The 20,002-nt window shown below is 36.4% G+C and overlaps 1 protein-coding gene across 1 annotated transcript in view; it reads left to right on the top strand.

Moving 5' to 3' along the window:
* The window catches only part of USP15 (ubiquitin specific peptidase 15), a 58,143-nt gene that overhangs the window by 9,717 nt on the left and 28,424 nt on the right, over nt 1–20,002 (top strand). The window contains exons 2-6 of the mRNA XM_026039785.1: nt 3,478–3,605; nt 6,508–6,638; nt 8,926–9,052; nt 13,681–13,826; nt 16,516–16,577. Of these exons, the coding sequence (XP_025895570.1) occupies nt 3,478–3,605; nt 6,508–6,638; nt 8,926–9,052; nt 13,681–13,826; nt 16,516–16,577 (594 nt within the window). The remainder of the gene's footprint in view (nt 1–3,477; nt 3,606–6,507; nt 6,639–8,925; nt 9,053–13,680; nt 13,827–16,515; nt 16,578–20,002) is intronic.

Here is a 20,002-nt window from a genome sequence, read left to right as displayed (position 1 = left end):
GCAGGTGACTGAAGGCAGCTGTGGCTATTGTGGAGGGCCCCGGGTTTAAGAGATGACCAGAGAAAGATGCTAAAAGTGCTTTTGGCCCCTAGTTTGTTTTTAAGATGGAAAACTGTCTATAAAGTGAAAGATAAGGGCATGTCAGGACAAACTAACCCTATCTCTTTTTGCATTTATTAAAGATAAGTTAATTAGAAGTAGCTGTTAAAGAGCTGAGACATGTAAAGGCAAAGTAAAAAGACAAGATTTTTGCAAACTTTCTGCATCTGCTGTTGAGTCGGTATTCACTTATTCTTATATTCACTGAACTAGATCATATCTGAAGACATCTATATACGACTACTGATTTTTGGAAAAGGAGACACTTGTTAATTCTGTGGAATTTAAACTTAATTTGTTTATCCCATCTTTATTAGAGGAACTTTGTTATGCTTGTATATATTGTATTTTACAGTATTTAAAAAATACTTTAAAGCGTATTAGGCATCTGTTATCTGCATCTGATCTTGCTTTACTTCCTGTAGTTATTGCATGGTGGCAAACATGGTGCTTAGAAGGGAATTTTTTGATTGCAGTTATTTTTACTTATGTGATCTTTAAAAATACACTTTTTTAATGGATTTTTTTTTTTTTAAATACAAGTGGCGACCACATTTTAAACTGCATTTAGATCATTATATTGTGCACCTGTTTTTCACAAGCTGTTTTTTTGGCAGTAAAAGCTGATTTTTGTTTAGTTTTACAACTGCTTGAAGTTTGTGGATTCATAGATTTTGTTGCAGTGATGATTAAATCTATTACCATTTTAGAAAGCCTGAAAAGATCAGAAGAGACTTTAACATAGGAGGACAGCACTTTTATTTGGATATGTATACATGTTGTAAAACGAAGGGATTTGTATGTCAAAGTATAAAATATTTCTGGAAATTCACTGATTTGTTGTGTAGTATTTGTAATTTCACTCAACAGTGGAGCCAGTAGACTAGTGTTAAGAAGTTAGTGTATTTTACTGACTGTGATTTTTCTTTTCTTCTTTTTTGAAGTGCAGAATATTTGTGAGATTAGGACTCAGATTTTAACCAAATGTTTTATTTTAAGCATTAGTTTAAATCTGTGCATTTATTTTCTTTGTTTTAAAGTCTGCAGTTTTGTCTTATCCCAACTTTTACTGTTGTTGATGCGGTTTAGCCTTACCTGGCCATGTTTTGTTATATTGGAAGCGTGTTTTGAATGTAACACAAAACATACAGAGGGAATTTTGCCACAATCCTAAAGTTAAGGTTTAAGGATCTTCTAATTCTGAAGTAGGACTTGAGCCACTCTGTTTCAGACCAATCTGATGAGCTGCATATACCCAAAACGCCTTGTTAAGGATCTTCCTGACTTCAGTAAGACTTCAGTAAAAGGAGATTATTGTAGCAAAATACTTTTTATACAAATTTCCTTACTGTTTCTTAAAAGAAAATTTGCTGGTTGTACAGTTTTGGTTCAGAAGGCAATTTGAGACCATTCTCTGAATGGTTTGTGAAGTTCTTTAAATTATTGAAAAAACATTATGCTGCAATCAGGCTTATGTGCAACATCGATTTGAGAAGAGGTAGCAGGTTGTGCAGCACTGACAGCTCTTGAACAGTAATAACAGGTTGTGGGTGGTGGATGGGAGATGGATGGTCAGGGTACCTGCTGCAGAGCTGGGTGGTTTGGGTGAGCCTGGTCCATAGCAATTGAGTGGGAGTTTTGCACTTGCTGTATGTGCTGCTCTAGTTAGGATGGTTGCAGACTAACGCTTTAGTCATATTTAATGCTAGGAATAGCTTGTCCATTGTGGATGTAAACACATTCTGGAGCAAGACTATTTACAATGTGAATTAGGATAGTGTTGTCATTGATGTTGCAAAGTTGCTTTTAAAGGTCTTTTAGTTTTTGATGGCTTTGAAAGTAAATAACTTGCCAAGTAACTTTATAGATTCAGATGTGTAAGAGTACATTATAGACAGTTGAACCATGAGGGCTTAAAGAGAAGAGAATCTGGTAAGTTGACTGCAAAGGCTGCAAAGTCTTAGCAGTAATTCCTCCTTTAGCAGGGGCTGCTAAGGATACTTCCAAAGGCTGGCTCCAGGCTGGGTCTCTGTGAACAAGAGAAACTGAATTCAAAAACATGATTTAAGTCAAAACTTAGATATCTTAGCTTTCTTATGTAGTTATATTGATTAAAAGCACAATTTTAAGCTCTCATTAATTTTTAATCCTTTTTGATAGTATGTTTACCCCAGCAATGTTTTTGTATTACTTTGTTTAATAGGGATTGTAGGTGTGAATGTTTTGATCTACATCCCTTCCCAGGTGTTCATGACTAACCCCTGTACGGAGTAGCTCCTGCATCCATGATAGCTGCATGCGGTGGCGGGCTGGTATTTGACTTGCCAGAAGAGTTTTGAGACCTGCCACAGGCTCAATAATATATTATTGTTATGCTACAAATAGAGAGTTCAGCAGTCTTAATACTGGTAAAGAGGGATTATCTTGGCTCTTCCTTTTTATCTAGCATTTCATCCAGATAATGATATGCTAGCATATGAGACGGTGGTAGCCAAAGAATTGATACAGACTAGAGAGAACTTGCTGCTTTTTAGAGAGAAAAAGTAAGGAAAATGGAAAACTTTTAAAATATTTCTTTTTTAAATCAAAACAAAGTAGATATTTTAAAATTGGATAAAATATAGCAAAGAAAACATAGAAAGTGAGTTTTTCTGGACTTGGTAAAGCCTACATATGAAGAATTTAAACTGAGAAGAAATACTGTGGATCTGGGTTTACAGAGGTATCGCTTCATATGCAAGTGTGAAGTTCCATAGGGAGAAGCATCTAGTGCTGCTTCAAAAGCACAGCATTTGCTGCAAGTGTTGATGTTGACTCAGAGTGCCCAAATCCCTCAGCGCTCTGGTTCGTGACGTGTATCAGCCTCCTAAAATCTTTGCACTTGTGTGTGAGTGCTATGGATAAAATTACACCAGAGAAATTATTTTATCAAAAGTTGCTTTTTATTTTTAAAAGGCCTGTTCAATAATAAATGTTTTGGTATAAAGATTTAACTTGAATCTTAATAAACTTAATTAATAATTAAGTTTAAGGAATTAATAAACTGAGAACAGAAATTAAAGCTGGTGATATTTCATGCTAAAGAGAAGGATTTTGGATCTTGCCGATCTTCAGCCTATGGTGTGCTGTGTAGTCGGCCTAGTAGCTTGCTTAGAAATGACACTCACTTCTGAACTCTCACTTTACTTTTAATAAAAAGGCCTAGCAACTGGAGCAGAAACCCTAGGTGCCATCAAACATGCTTTAAAATATGGAAACTTGTCCTTCTAACATTGAAGTATACCATCATACATAACTTATAGTGCTTTTCAATTATTGAGAAAGTAATTTTGCTTTAGTTCTACCAATAATTAAGTTATTTGTCTTTTTCTATTTTAGGTATCTAGTGGACAGTCGCTGGTTCAAACAGTGGAAAAAATATGTTGGTTTTGACAGCTGGGACAAATACCAGATGGGGGATCAGAATGTGTACCCTGGTCCTATTGATAATTCTGGACTTCTCAAAGGTAACTCTTTGTGATTTTGTATTAAGCCAACATAATTTTTAGTGGAAATTTCTCATAATTTTTTTCTCTAGTTCATAGTATAGATGAATCTCTGCTTTATGCAGATGAATGTTTTATGGTTTTCAGTGACAAGGAAACTGGAATAGAGATATCTTTAATATTGGAACTTCTTTGGAGTGGTAACAAATATTTAATAATGTACAAATGATTACTCTGTAATGATACTTGAGGCATGGAATTCAGTCAGAGTCACAAATAAGTGGGCTGATTTCACCTCAACTTCTCAGTTTAATCAAATCACTTTAAAAGTACATTTTAAAAGTTGAACAGTAAGATTTCTTTTGTTATTGAGCTCCAAACCATTACACTGATTCTTGAACCATTAATGAAGAGTTACTAAACGGTTCAATGATTGTCTAAAGCATTCTGAAATGATAGAGGATGATCTTGTTGTCTTTTGTGGAGTTCTGAATGTGGTTAAATTTTGCAGTTTTTGAAGTTACGTTGACTCTTACTGATTATAGTCAGATTTGTGGGCACAAATCCCAAAGCTTTTCCTGCATATTTTATATTTAATATCCAAGTATCGGAATGCTGTTAAAACTATTAATATTTAATCTGCAAAATAAAGTGACTACAGGCTCTAATAGATAATTAATTTCCTTCCTGATTACTCATAGCATAACTACTGCAGAATTTGTTTACGTATTTGAATACAAATTTTTACAGATTTATGGACTTTTTGGGTTTTATAGTGAACTCTGTAAAACTCTGAACTCTTTCTTCATACAAACTGTTAACTGAATTCTCAGCTCATTTTTGGGGCTTTATGCTAGAGATAATCACCTCCTCCGTAAGACCTGTCATCCCTTGTTGCCCTAGTTGTCAGTTGAAGCAAACCTGCGGGTTTGCCAGTGACTGGGAGCAGAGCTTTCGAGGAAGGTGCTTTGTTATCGCACACACGTTAACATGAGCTTGGTCTTTCTCCGGGTGGGCGGCATGTTTTGTTTTCTGTATCATGAGGGTTCAGCAGTTTGTACGTTACTGTAGTAAGTCTTGTAAGGAAGCAAGTCTGTTCAGGTGTTACTTGGATTCTCAGCTGAAATCGTAAGGTATAACAAGATTGTTTTCAGCCTCAATGAGGCAACAGCACGTTATTCTCTTCTGTGTCCACCCACTCAGACAAGGTGACTCTTAGATGTGCAAAACACTGTGGTAGTTGATGCTATGCTGGTGACTTTCATAATCTGTGTACATGTTGTGATTGTGTTTGAAGTTACTGTCGATATGAGGTTCAAATCTGAAATTGTATCAGCTCTTTTGCTTTCAAATTCCTGAAATATACTTCTTTTACTACAATATTCAAACCGCACCCTATCCCTTGCAAAGTAAGCACAGCCTCAGGGTTTATGGGCTTCATATCTTTTTTATTTTTCTTAATTCTAAAAGTCTGACTCTGCATTGGCAGTGATAGGATATGCTCAATTACTGTCTGGCATCTGCTGTTCCTAGGTGAAAGCATTTTTTAAAATAAGAGCGTAGGTGCTCAGCAAATAGGGGCCATGTAGTTAACATGCTGCAGAGCGAGAGTTTTGTGCTAGAAGTCTGAGCATGAATTGAAACTCACACTTTTTAATCTTGTCTTTGGCCTCTATAAACATAAAACTGTAGGTTATTTAGCAATAGTTGCTGTCATACTTCTTTCCTAAAGTGTTAACACTGGGAATCCTAAAGTGTTAACACTGGGAATGGTCATCTGATATAAAGAGTTTAAAATAAAAATATGCATGCTTTCTCAGATATTCTGTGGTGGAGTGCACTGATGAAAGAAAATTATTACTAAATTAATAAAATACTGATTTCAGGAAACAAGCAATATGTTTAAGTTCCTTAGCAATATGTTTATATTACTTAAATACTGCTCCCTTATTTCCAAAACGTTTGGATAATGCAAGAGGAATGCAAAAAAAAAATGGTAAAGGTTTCAGTTAATCTGAGCAGACTCGGAAATGATGCTGAGTATAAAGAAATGAAGGGCTAGCTTGTTCAAAAGGATAGATATATGGTCAGCTTTAGATTAGGGAAACAAGCACAAGGAAATTGTTATTCAGGACAGTTGACTGTTTAACATAGAAAACACTTTTGTGTGTGAGAGGCTCAGTTATCAGTGTCAATGTCAGAGGCTGCTTTGATGGAAGTAAGGATCTGAAAATTTCATACTAGAAAAAAGTGTTTTTACACTTTTTTGAACAGAATAATGGAATCCAAATTACATCTTTTCTCTATAGACTCTTCTAGCAATACTTTAATAGTTGTTGGAGTTATATGTTTGGCTCTTCCAAAGCAGGTAATGTTATGTTTGTTAATCCATACAGAGGAAGAAGTATAAACATGATCAAATTGATGGAGCCTCACATGCATATAGTATGAACTTATTTTTCTTCTTGCAGAAGAAGATGACTAACTATTCGTTTTTAGAAGCGTTACTTAAAAATCCTCTCTTAAGAGGATGGCCAGTACAAGAAGGAATATGAGATTATTTAAGATTATTTTTATACTCAATTGTGTACTTTCTCTGATTCATTCACATAAAGCAATGAAAATAAACACATAAGTATACTTATTTTCCTACTTTTGTCCTGATGGTGTGTGATAACAAGACAGAAGCTCATGATTGCAGGAGTGTGTGTAGCCCTCAGATTCGTGAGAGTAGGAAATACTGTAATAAGAGTGCCATGTATGTACAGGATAGCTTGCCTGCATTGTTTCAGAATAGTTTTGCTTTGAATTTCATTATGCTGATAACTTAATTGTGACCTATAAAGTACTTTATATTAGAACTAGTATTTCATTTTAAAAAAAAAAGTGTTAGCATTCAAGTAAGATTATTATTCTTTTACAGATGGTGATTCTCAGTCTCTCAAGGAACATCTCATTGATGAGCTGGACTACATCCTTTTGCCAACTGAAGGCTGGAATAGGCTACTTAGCTGGTACACGCTGATGGAAGGTCAAGAGCCAATAGCACGCAAGGTACTCTTAAAGAAATTACCCCCTGGGATGAATAGGATTGGTTTTAAGTCTTGCAAATAATTAGAAGTAAACAGGAGCTGCACAGAAATTTGCTTGGAAGTCCTCACCAGTGATGATCTCCTAGGCAAATCCTGCTTTAGTTGCTTATAGATATATAATTTTTAATTAAGTATTAGAGGTTTAAGTTTGTAATTGGAGAAGAATGCAAAGTGATGTGATACTTTTTTTTTTGAAATGATTTATTCGTGAAGAAATAGAGGTTTTTAGAAGCTTTTAAGTCTGAAAATGCAAATATCTTTGTAAAATCAATATAAACTCTATAAACCTTAAAACTATATTCATGGCACTAGTGAAAAGTCTAGCTGCTGGAGTGTTAATACTGACAGAGTATTTGGTAGTTCCTTTTGCAAAAAAGAGTCTTCTCTGCTCAGCAAATTACTGGTAGTTCTTGCTTAAAGAAAGAACAATCTTGACCCAAACAGAAATCCTCGTCCAATTGATGCAGTGGCCCTTCAGTGTGAGCTGACATCCAGAATTTTTAACATATGAGTGTTAAATATTTAACCTCTTTGGTTGCTGGCTCCAAACTTTGTCCATTTTACCTGTTTCTTGAGCAGATAATCTTCTAATTAGAATTTAATTTGGTGTAACTTCTGAACAGGTTTAGCCTGTAAAAGGAATTTTATGTCTTCCAAGAGTTGTTCAGAAAAAAAAAAGAGCTGAGAACATATTTATTATTTTTAACAATCTCTTCAGCACAGTAAAGTATGCATTCTTTGAGACCTCTCAAGAATGTCTGTTTTCCTCTAGTTCTGTAAAAGCTGAAGTCCATTAAGATGACTCTCTTAAAGATATTTATTATGTCTCATTACTGTTGTTCCGAAGGATGACTTTCACCAACCTGGTTTTCTAGTTTGTTCATGGTTAAAGTCCAAGCTCTGTGGTTTTTCACTCTCACTTTCCTCTCTATCAATATGGAAGGAGAGAGAAGGGGAATTACAGTAGCTTGCCTCCTACTCAGGAGGAACTAACTATAAAAAATACCTGGGGTAATGAGTAGCCAGTAGACTGGAATAGATTTATCAGTTTCTGTGAATATGAAGAGTAGTTATCATATGAGATAACATATTCCCATTTAGATAAACTAATTTTTCTTTGTGATGCTTTTCTCATTTTCTCTTGTCAGTATTTTTCATAGTGGTGGGTAGATGCTTCTCTGTCATCCTGTATGTCACAGTAACTTTCTTAAATGTTAACATTAACATCTTTAATAGCATGTGATATCAGTTTTATCCCAGAAGTCTCTTAACACCACTGCACAGTTTAACTTATATCAGCTATTTTGTTATTACTTCAATAGCTGAAAATCCCAATAAGCTGCCTAAATTAAGATGCAATTTAATTTTAAGATGCCATGTTTAGGAGACATTATGAGTAAGGCAAACTACTGCATAACGGTATTTTTTTCCCCATGGCAAACATAAAAGTTATATTTGTCCAGCAGTCCTCTCCTAGCAAGTAGTTGGTTGGGTTTTTTTTCTCTTAAGCACCATGTTTGTCAGTTGTATCACATATCAGGCTGATGGCTATTTTCAGAGCAGGCTACATGACTAAGTGCTGCAGTTACATTTGGGAAGATCAGAGGGAAAAACATTTAAGAGGTGACCCTGAATATTTTTTCAATGTTTTACCTTTATAAGAAATGATTCCTGTGTGTTTTACTATTTTGTAATAGAGGTTGCAAAAAAGACCATGTAATAAACAACTGTAAGAAGTTGAGATAGCAATTGCAATCAGAATATTAAATGTCAGAACATAGCTGAAAGATCTAATTTGTAGGTACTTGTTTAAAAATTTGGTATATGATATCCAGAACTTAGCAGTTTGTGTGTATTTTTGATGTGTTCACTAATTGTTATATAAAAAGCAAATCTTTATACTTTAAGAAAAGAGCATGCACAATGTGCTTAAAAACTCTGAAAAACTGTCTCTGTTTCTGAAGAAGTATCTTTTGATTAAGTCTATGTGTTTGATTTTTTTCCCCACTGTATTTAAAATTTCTGAGAGACACAGTGGTGTTTGTACACAGGAAAGGTATAAGCATGAGAAAAAATACTTTCAAGGTTACTATATTTCTTTAAAAGTGATATTTTAGTTCTCCTTTTTGTCATTTATTATGTCTCTTAAGCTACCTGAAATTTAGCTTCTTGAAGAGCTCTTTAAATATTTTGAAGTGTGTCTGTTAAAATATACTTGGACTGATACCTAATGCCTAACTGTTTTTTAGGTGGTTGAACAGGGTATGTTTGTAAAGCACTGCAAAGTTGAAGTATATCTAACAGAATTAAAGCTTTGTGAAAATGGAAATATGAACAATGTTGTCACGCGAAGATTTAGTAAAGCTGATACAATAGGTATGTACAATTGTTTTTAACAATATAAGATTTTTGCGTCCTTAAATGGTATTTGGCAGCAAGTTCTGAATAAATCTCTCCCTGGAAGACTAGGATATGAGTATTGTAACCAGTATGATGGATGAGACTAATTTTATTTGTGTCAAAAGTAGAAATGGGTCAATTGGGAATGTTTTGAGTGTTAATACATTTTTTAAAAAACATCTTTCATTATCTAGGCATCTCTGTTATCTCTGTAGTTTGTGCTTTTCATAGTGAACATTTTCATGATTTTTATTGAATTCCACAGTGCTCTTTCTTGGCTTCTGAAGTGTATTTAAAGAAAAAAACGTTTTGCATGTGTTTTTATTGATGCCATTCATTAACTATGAATGTAACCTATAAAGATGGCATCTTTTTGAGCTGTGGAATGGCTTTAAGGTAACTGAGTTACGTTATTTTTAACTGTAGGTATTTTACCTCTTCCTTCAGCATCATATGTCAATCTATTTTGACAAAATGTATAAAAGCAACAGTCAGAACATGTGCAAAGATATTTTTTATATATATATATCCGTATATGGAATAAGAGCCTTTCAGCCAGCTGCGTTTGTGTAGTTAGTGTTTTTCTTTTACGCCAAAAGCATAAAATCAAGCCCAACCATTACTGTTATTTGATAGCAATGTGGGCTTTTCAGTGTTTGCTTCTATTTACATTATGAGTAGTCACAGTCATTTCTTGCTTAGTTATTTGCTTTAAAAAATAGAATTATTTTCCTTGCTTAGAGTTTAATCTACAAGTTAGACAAACAGGTGAGCATCTGCCTGTGCTAGAATAAAAGCTTATAAATTATCAAATCTGTCCTTCAAACAAAGGCTTCAGTGTTTGTTGATTTCCGTTTCTGGGATGTGACTTTAAGTACAGAAAATGTACCTTATTTTAAAAGCAAGCCCTGGAATTTAGGGAAAATGAAAAGACTTAATGTTATCCTTCAAAGAGACAGAATATAAGCTATCTTGCAGTGGTACTGAACTAAATTGTATTATTGGCAACACAGTGGATGTATATTTGATGTTTTCAGGGCATTTCAAAATGTCTTTTTCTTTAGAGGTGTACTTGTTTTTTTTTCTGAACACAGAGACAATTGTAATTGTGGGAATATTCTCATGACGGGTAACAAGAAAGAGTCAAGATCACTGGAAACTGTTCCAAGCACTGATCATATTTGTTTTCCTGCGATATGGAATGAAATGTTCTTAAAAGCCTTAAAAATATGCTCTTTCTGAAGCTGAATCCTCTTATATGCAGCAGCGTGGCTGGCCATCAAAGAGATGCTCTGCAAAAAAAAGCTCTGTCTCAGAAAACTAGGTAGAAAAATGGAGAACAATTTCAAGGGTGAAAGAATAAGCCATCAAGGCACTTTTTATTCTATTTTAGAGATTTTTTTGCTTTTGGTTTTCTGTCCTTACCTTTAGTATATTTCAAGTAGGCCTGGAATTCATCAAATGTGCAGTCAAGATGCTCATTTTGTCAGTAAAAAGTATGGAAAGGGTGTCTTACAGAACCCTGAACAATCCTTGCCCCTGCTTGAATACATCAGTGAGGGTGGGTACGTGTCACCGTTTCGTTATGGTTGCAGAGGTTTGTAACACAGAAGAGCCTGCATCAACCCCTCTGCAGTGAGTGGGTGTAAGGGACTAAGATCTTTCTGGGAAGCTGGAATATTTCCACCTCTAATTGTAATTGTTCATATTAATTTCTGCCCTCTGGAGGTCAGGAGGTCTGGAGCTTCCTTAATCCACAGAGAAAGGTTGGGGCTGCTTACATCCCCTAAGCACCAGGTGCATTCATCTGCCAGTCTACAAATGTGTCTTCTTTCTGAGATTCCTTTTGTTTTGCTGCCCAAGTAGAATTATTTTACTTAAGCTAAGGCATATGCAAGTAAGGCAATACAAGATAGAAAGAAAATTAATTAGTAGGCAGGCCTTATGATGGCCGTTGGGGTTTTTTTTTTTTTTTTTTTTTTGTGGTTATGTTGGTTAGGTCTAGTATGTTCTTTGAGTCTTCTTGGAGATCTCCTGAAATTGAGGACTCTGATTTTGGAGTCAGTATGTGCTAACTTTGAGGCCGGTTGATAACTAAGTCATTGTTGCTGTTCTTCTGAGAAGAAAATGAGCTAGACAAGAAGCAAACTTTAGGCAGCGTTTCTGCATAGCTACCGTTGCTAGTCCTAGAGAACTGCAGAGTGTCTGAGTGAAGAAATATTCCAAACAACCTTGGCAAAAGGCTTTATGATTCAGCTTCTAATTTGTTACAGAACAAAATAAGAATGTTAAATATGCTGTTCTTGAGAATACTTTGTTGTGGGATCCTTCCTTTTCCTTAGGAGGCAGAGATTGCTGTTTCACAGTATGTGTTAACATCTTCAGTTTCCTTCAGACAGCATTAGCCTTTATGAGTGTGTGATCTTGAACCATGCAGTATGGGTGCCTCAGTCTACTGAACTTCTGTAGCACTTTACCCAGGCTCTTCTGCGTGGCTCTACAAAATAGTTTAATCATGCAGGTTTTTTTTGGGAAATAGTTTCCTTTTGAAGAACAAGGGTATGTCCTGTACTGGAACTATAACACTTAACTCTCACAAACTGAACCATCTCAAGGTTAAAACTCTAGAAAATGACTCTAGAATCCCTTTGTAGGTGACAGTGAGAGGGGTCTCAACATTTCCTTTCACAGTACAAGCCTAAGTTACCTAGTATAAACAGAACTTGTAGTTGATTACCTAGAGTATCCGCAAATACTGTATTGGCAAGCTGTGTCATGCATTGCACAAGCCAATGGCTAGATTTTTACAAGATATGTCTAAGCTGTAGTTCTTGTTTTGTCTTTTCCTACTTGTCATGGAGCTATTGGAAGAAAAGGTAGCCTTAGGTAAGGTAGAGGGAAGTGCTAGCTAATCTAAAACACAGGCACCTTCATCCTGAGACTTCAGGACAGCATCTCCCGTAGGGTGTACAGTGCCAGTTTTTATAATGGCTTTCAGTGATAATGAGAAATACAATTTATTTAGTGTAATTTTGGATTATTTTGTGTTAACTGTTAAGAGATTGAACAGTTGGGGGCTTTATTAATGCACAATTAAAATAATCTCAACAAAGTTGCTATGATGTAGCAGTGACTTAAAGAAGTTCATATTGAAGTTCATAAACTTCACTTCTGCGGGAAGAGAATGGAGTTAATGATTAAGATCTTCAATTCCAATTTGAGACAACAGTTTTACTATCTAAAAATTATATAATTGCAGAGTGGCTGAGATTGGAAGGGACCTCTAGAGATCATCTAGTCCAACCCCCTGCTCCAGCAGGGACACCCAGAGCACAGAGCAGCATCCGACAGGTTTGGAAGATCTCCAGAGAAGGAGACTCCACAACCTCCCTGGGAAGGCTGTTCCAGGGCTCTGTCACCCTCACAGTGAAGAAGTTCTTCCTCACGTAGAGATGGAACTTCCTGTGTTTCAGCTTGTACCCATTGCCCCTTGTTCCTGTCTCTGGCCACCACCAAGAACAGTTTGGCCCCATTCTCTTTACATTTTCCCCTCAGATACTTAACATATTGATCAGATCCGCTCTCAGTCTTCCCTTCTTCAGGCTAAACAGACCCAACTCACTCAGTCTCTCCTCACATGAGAGATGTTCCAGTCCCTCAATCATTTTGTTGCCCTCGGCTGGACCCTCTCTGGAAGCTCTACATCCATCTCATACTGGGGAGCCCAGAACTGCACACAGTACTCCAGGTGTGGCCTCATCAGAGCTGAGTAGAGGGGCAAGATCCCCTCCCTTGACCTCCTGGCAAGTCTCCTCCTGATGCAGACCAGGACCAGACCCATTGGCCTTCTTGGCCACGAGGGCACTGCTGCCTCATGGTTAACTTCTTGTCAACCAGGACTACCAAATCCCTCTTTGTGGAGCTCTTCCCAGCAGGTCAGCTCCTAATCCGTATGTTGAATGTATTTCTGAAGAGCAGGCACTTTTCAAAACATTTTGTGTTAAATCTTTCAGGGAGCTCAGATCTCTCATGATACTTTCTAAGTAAGTGTGCACATACTCTACTCACACAGAATGTGTTTGCAAAATAGCATGCAAATCAGAGTTTATGCATATGTATAGTGGTGAATGATAGGGGTAGCTGAAGTGTGTGGAAACCAAACAGGTTGATATGGGGAGAGGAGCAGAATAACTTGCCTTCCCTGCCCCTGGTTTTGTTGCCAGTCTTTAATTCTAGTCGTTGGCCTCTCATTTACCTTCCTGTGTTATCATGCTCTTTGGGAAGTGAGTAAATGGATTTCTGTGTAGATCCTGTCATCTGTTATTTGTGTACCCATCTTTATTTGCTCTGTTCTGTCATAGCGGTCTGGTGAAGGAGAATCAGTCAGGAATAAAATAGTCCTCTGGCTATTTTGATCTACTTAAAGGCATTTCAGCTAGCAAATTTCTGTTTTCCCTACAACATGATATAATTGCAAGTTTGCTTCTACACTTTTATCCATCTTCTGAATATAAGAAAAGAGTAGGTGATTCTTGCTCTTCATTCAAACTCACAATGTTTGTAAACCCCTATGCTAAATTTGTGTTCTTTCTCTTTCAAAACAGATACAATTGAAAAAGAGATAAGAAAAATCTTCAATATTCCAGGTGAAAAAGAAACCAGACTGTGGAACAAATACATGAGTAATACTTTTGAACCACTGAATAAACCAGACAGTACCATACAAGATGCTGGTTTATACCAAGGACAGGTACTATACAATATCATTTCTTTTCTATACATCTTATTTTTTTGCATATAAACATGTAACTGTACTCAAAGATTTTTTTCCCTTGTTTTTAGGTGATATTTATTTCTTGTTCTAGTAGGTTATGTTTGGGAAACAAGATTTTATAAACCAATTCACCAAAATAAATCATCTCTGTGTACTTTTTCAGGACTAAAAACTGGTTTTGTTCTGGTAAACGTAGCATTGAGGGCATGAATTTGGTACAATTTGAAGTAAAATGTCCAGAGGATCTAGGATTTTTTTCTATCATGCAAACCAAGTTTTAGATTACTCTTTAGATACTCTAGAAGAATAAATCCTCCATTCTTATTCCAGTGTCAGAAAGTAAAAAATCAAAAAGGTTTCAGGATAGTCGTATAGGGATTAAAGAACTGGAAGACCTGCTTTACCATGAGACTGTCATCTCTTAAAAATATCTTGTAGAAGACATGCATGGAGAAATTTCTTACAAGATAATTTTTTAGCTTCTCAGATTTATATAAAAACAAATATCATTAAAATATACAAGTGTAAATGGTAACTGACTGGACAATTCGAGGGGTGTCATCATTACAGTAATTCTTCTGATTACATTGCTTCTGTATTATGTTGTCTTCAAATTAAGCTGATTATTTTTCAACAGCTGTAGTTCATGCCATCCTATTACAAATCTGAATAGATGAAATCTGATGGCAGTATTTACTGGAGATTGTTTAAGATATTTCTTTTGCCTTAAAATGCTTAATACTAACCTACCTGACAGCAGCATTTATGCAAAGCTTTAGTTTCTTTTATGGGATAGAAGACAAATAATCAGTGTACCAGAATAAAAACTTGGACTGTTGTAGCCCTTCAGCTTCATGCTGCTCATGCCTAAGCCTTAACACAGTTAATAGTCACAACATGCAGGTCCTGCTGTAAGAGCCCACTTCTTCCATGAAAAATTTGTGTCAAAGATATAACTTGTAAATTGCCTCTATCCCAGTGAAACATTAACTACGAAGCAAGCATGGCCTGAAATTAGCCATAAAAGATCTGCAGGTAACATCTGTACTAGCAGCAAAACAAATATTATTCAAAGCCATGGGTTCTGAAAATGCTAAATGTCACGGTAAACCACGTCTGTTTGGGTCAGCTGCGCTTGCTGACACACCTGACATGGTTGTTTTTTCTTCTTGAGCTTTCTAGTCCAAGAATAGTTGTTCTGACTATTAAGTTTTACCCAATCTAATAGTTTTAATAATAATCTAGTCTAATTCTAATCCAGTCTAATAGTAATCACCACCTAATACAAAACTTTGTAGATAATTGGCAATTAAATAAATGTTCTGAAATTGAATTAATTTTTACAAGTTAGTTTCTAAAGGGAGCTTTAAGGGTCCCACTTTTAAGTTTATGGCTTTCTTTTAATGAACTGTCTTTGAGAGCCAAAGAAAGGAAATGTTGGCTGTCTAGAGCACTTAGAACCAAAGATACCAAAGACAGCAGACTGCTCTATTCCAGGTCTTAAGGTGGTCCTGTTAGAAACCTATTGCAGAATTGTATTTGTTCAGAGTCAAAATGTGATTTGATCTTCAAGTGGAAGCATGATTTATACATAAGGTGTTAAGAGTTATTACATGTGTGAGCATGCCTATGCACTGACACAATGTACCAATGTTTGACAGTTAAAATGGAGTCATAGAAATGTACAATTATGCAGAATTAGTTTCTTTTAAACCCATGAGATAATTAAGCTTAAATTTTGGAGTCTGATTGCCATTCAGATGATTTAGACTGTCCTGCCTAGCCTTCAGCTGTCAGTCCAGAAAGGGCTGAGCTTTTTGTAGGTCCTGTGTCATATCTGTCAGCCTAGGCCAGATATCTCAAATACCCAACGCGTTTCAAATGGCACTCGGTGCCTCGGCTTGGGACTGAGTGTTCTGTTCTCCCATTTGTGCTATTAACAACCTGAATTAAATGAATTTCATTAGCCAACTGCCCTGCTGGGAAATAAATGTTATATGAACACTTTTTCCGAGTATTGTGCAAGGGGTATTTCATAGAGTGCAGTAGGTATGGGGAATTGCACCAGACAGGTACAATTTTAAAGATATCAAAACAACTATTATTTTCCAACTGTGTAGCATGTGAGGTAAAAATGTCTGTAATGCCCCCTCCTTAACAGGGCTGCTGTACAGATATGTGTTTTCTATTGATTGTGTTTTGTCACTGCAGTTCTTTTTCTAACAAGTGCTCTGCTTTGTTTTTACCCCTGAAAATATGTATTAAGAACTTAAGGTTAACAGGCAAAACAATTTGTCTACCTAAGATACTTACTTGGTATTCCAGTTGTAACGGTAACTTCAAATTTTAATCTCTTTAACTGAATTTTTGCTATGTTCTTGACAGGTGAGATCTTGCCATTTTATTCATGGGGAATTGTTAAAGCTCAGAAATAACAAGTGACTTGCCCAAAGCTGTATGAACCTGTGAGGGAGGGAGGACTAGAGGAAAAAGAAATTCATGCAATTAAACAGTGTATTCTTGAACTTCATGGAACTGGGAATTAAAACATCAGCATCTTCAGTCATGGTCATGAGTCAGCAAAAAGTAAAAAGATCCTCTTGGAACAGAATGCAATCTACTGATATTTTTATTTCAGTTTTCTTTATTTTACTTCTTGTGATAGGTATTGGTGATAGAACAGAAGAATGAGGATGGAACATGGCCAAGAGGTCCTTCAACTCCTAAGTAAGTTGTGAATTTATGTCACATAGCCTGATGATAGTTCAAATGTTTTCACTGTTACGTCTTGCTATTTTACTTTAAAAACAAGTGCTTTTTCTGAAAGTGATATTTTACTCGGAAAATTGGCTTTTAAATCTTTGCTAAAAAAAAGTATAACACTGTTGGTAACATTAAACATTGCAGAAGGGGTCCTAAAATGATGGCTTTCTACATATGCATTGCATAGTTCTGTTGATGCACTTTGTCCTCTTGAAAAATAGGAAAATACTGTTTTAAAGCCTAGTATGTATGTTAGGAGAACATGGATATGTGTATTTCATTGATACTTTTATCAGATAATCTCAGATGTTTTATACTTTTATCTGCAGAGCATCATATTCACACAAACTTCTTTTTTTTTCCTTTCAATTGCAGTCTACATCACCAAGATGTTGCCATTACTGGGTTAGGGCTTCCTCAGTTAACAGCAGCAACTTGATAGTGGAAAGTAAATAGGAAATGACTTATGTGGGAAGGTAGTTTGTTTGGTTTTAATTTAGTTGTCCCAACTTTTTATTATCCTTTCTGGAATGTGAATTGTGTTATTCATTGTTTACATGGATTTTGAGCAACAGTCAAAACTAGTTATTAGAAGATTTATGACATTATCTCAGCCTTACAAGTAGTTAACTGTGTTTTCTCCTTTGATGTTGGGTAGATAAGCATAATGCTCATTTAAAAAGTTCCTCTTACTGCTTTTGGTGTCCTGAATTCATATAAATAAGTTTCACCCTCGTTTTAAAACATAACGTCATCTCTTACCATTTGAAGGACAGATTCTTAATCTTTGGCATTTTATATGCCAGCACTTTTGTTAGGAGTATCTGTTTATGTTTTTAATGAAATCTGATTTGTCCAATTTAAACTTCGTATGAACAGCATAGCCTTACTTAGCAGGATGTTACTCCTTGAAGAGAATGAAGAGCAGCAAAAAGAACAGGATGCAGAATGCTTGAAGTTTAATACTTGGCCTTGGAATGAGTCTCCTTAAAATAGAACCTTTGAGTCAAAATTTTAAAGGCATATTTGAAATCTAATAGAACTTAACTGAATGCACTGGTTCCTTTTGAAAGTTTTGGTTGAGAAATTTTCTTGGTGATGGCACCTGCTTTTATTGTGCCAAAAATTTTCATTCCATTCCATTTGATCTTCCATCTGGAAGATTAAAAGTTGCAGGGGAACTTTTCTTTTCTTACAGGGGAAAAATGATTTGAAGGGAAAGTAAAAGGGTAGCATGGAATTTTGATATCAGAAGAGGGTTATCTGGTAAGCACTAAATAAGGATGAACAGTTCTTTAGCTGAAATGAGGTATATTTTTGAGATTTGCAAGTTGTAAACGTAAGATCAATTAGTTGGAAAAAATGCAGATGCCTTGCAGAATTAAATAGAAACAGATATGAGCTAGCAACAAGCAGTAATGGGGTCAGGTTTTCACATCTACTTAAAACTTTAAGCAAGTGTAAAACTTCAAAATAGTAGAAGAAACGCTTTTGAGTCTTGTATGTCAGATGCAGTGGGAGTATGACTGTTTTATTACTAATTTGTAAGGTTGCAGGTTGCTCCGGGCCACGTGCCTTTGGGTTTTGAACACCTCCAAAGATGGAGGCTCCACAGTTTCTGGGCAACCTGTTCCAGCATTTAATGACCGTCACAGTAAAAATAAAAATGAAATATGTCAGTTTTGCCTTTTGTCCTTTCACTGGGCTTTGCTCAGTAAAGGTGCTTCCTTGGCTTTTTGCTCCCATCCATTGGTGTTTGTACACACTCACAAGAGACTCCTTCTACTGTTCTGTTCTCCAGGCTGAACAATCCTTCTCTCAGTCTCTCCTTGTGTGATAGCTGCTTTGGTCTGAGTAGCCTTTGCAGACTTTCTTCTGCAGCTCCATGTCTCTCTCTTGCCCTGGGGGAGTCCAGAGCTGGACCCAACACTGGAGATGAAGCCTGACCAGTGCCAAGCAGTGTGGAGGGATGACTGCTCTCCACTTGCTCATCCAAATGCAGCCCAGGATGCTGCTGCCTTTCCTTGCTGCAAGGGCTGGCTCCCATTCAACTGTGTTCTGCCAGGACCCCCAGGTCCTGTTTTGCAAAGCTGCTTTCCTGCTGGTCAGTCCCCAGCCTGTCCTGTTGCCGGTACCCACATGAAGAACTTTGCATTCGCCCTTGCTGAACCTCAAGAGGTTCCTCTCTGCCCATTTCTCCAGCCTGTGGAGGTCTCTCTGGACTGCAGCACAACCCATGTGGTGTCAGTTAACATGAGAGATACCAAGGTATTCTGCTTGTGGTGCTTTCCCCCTGCCTCTTTCTTAGTAGATGAAGGGAAATAGCAAGCTTGATACTGGTTATGGCCTTGGGCACCTTTTTTTTCCTATTGTATGTGGGGAATGGTGACAGTTTTTAAGAGGAATATGTTAAAAGGTTTGCTTATCTCTTCTACAGCAAGAGAAGAAGTTAGTTATTTTGAAAGTGGCCAAACTGAAGGCTCAGCTGAGAAGAGGAAAGGACACCTTGGGAAAGGACAGCTGTGCTTATTTGATTTTCAAGACTTTTATGAAGCAGTATAAGTGGAAACATTATTAGCATACCTTTATTATTAGCATACCGTATTATTGGCATACTTTTCTTGTAAACAAAATAGGGAATGAATTAAATTTTCAGATCATTCTTATGTTTTATTAGAGACCTTGCTGTGCAACTGAGAATTTCAGCTCTATGTCCAAGCTTATCAGTGCTTGAGTTTCTCTTACATTCAGTGCTCTAACTTAGGAATTTTCTTAGCAACTAGTTGCAACATCCCTGTAAATCCCCCCCTCTTAAATCTACTATATCAACTACTGTCTTGTGTCTTAACACTGCTTAAAATGTCTTTTGTCTGGAAGTATCTGAATGTATCAGATGCATTCTTAAAGTGCATTCAGGGTCAATCTTCTGGCTTGATATCTTGAGAATAGATAGATTTTTGGCCCTCTTAGAGGTTGTGTTTATATCGGCTGTTTATATTAGCTGCTTGGATGTTTCTTGCTCAGGAAGCTTGGCTTCTGTGGAACTGTTTCTAGGAAGCTGGTAGTGACTTCTCCTGGAATGTCTTCACTGTCATTGCTCCCAAAATAGATTTTATTTCACATTAATGGGTAGTTCTGCAGAAGTGGACTGCGTTATACAAGCTTTTCTATGAATAACTATCTTCTAAATGCCATGTATGTGGCAAACTCATCCAAACATGATGATCCCAATTGTTCTGGTAGCTCAGTTGCTCTGATAGCAGTTTTTCAATGAGAACTTGCAATGTGAGTGCAGAGAATGATTTTCATATGTGGATCCAGCGAGGGCAGATTGATCCACATACAGAAAAACAATAATTTGAAGGGCTTTAGAGGATGTTCTAAACTAA

The sequence above is a fragment of the Nothoprocta perdicaria genome, unplaced genomic scaffold, assembly GCF_003342845.1.
Source record: "Nothoprocta perdicaria isolate Ctin4 unplaced genomic scaffold, notPer1 scaffold_240, whole genome shotgun sequence".
Taxonomy (NCBI): domain Eukaryota; kingdom Metazoa; phylum Chordata; class Aves; order Tinamiformes; family Tinamidae; genus Nothoprocta; species Nothoprocta perdicaria.
This window is presented reverse-complemented; position numbering and strand designations above follow the sequence as displayed.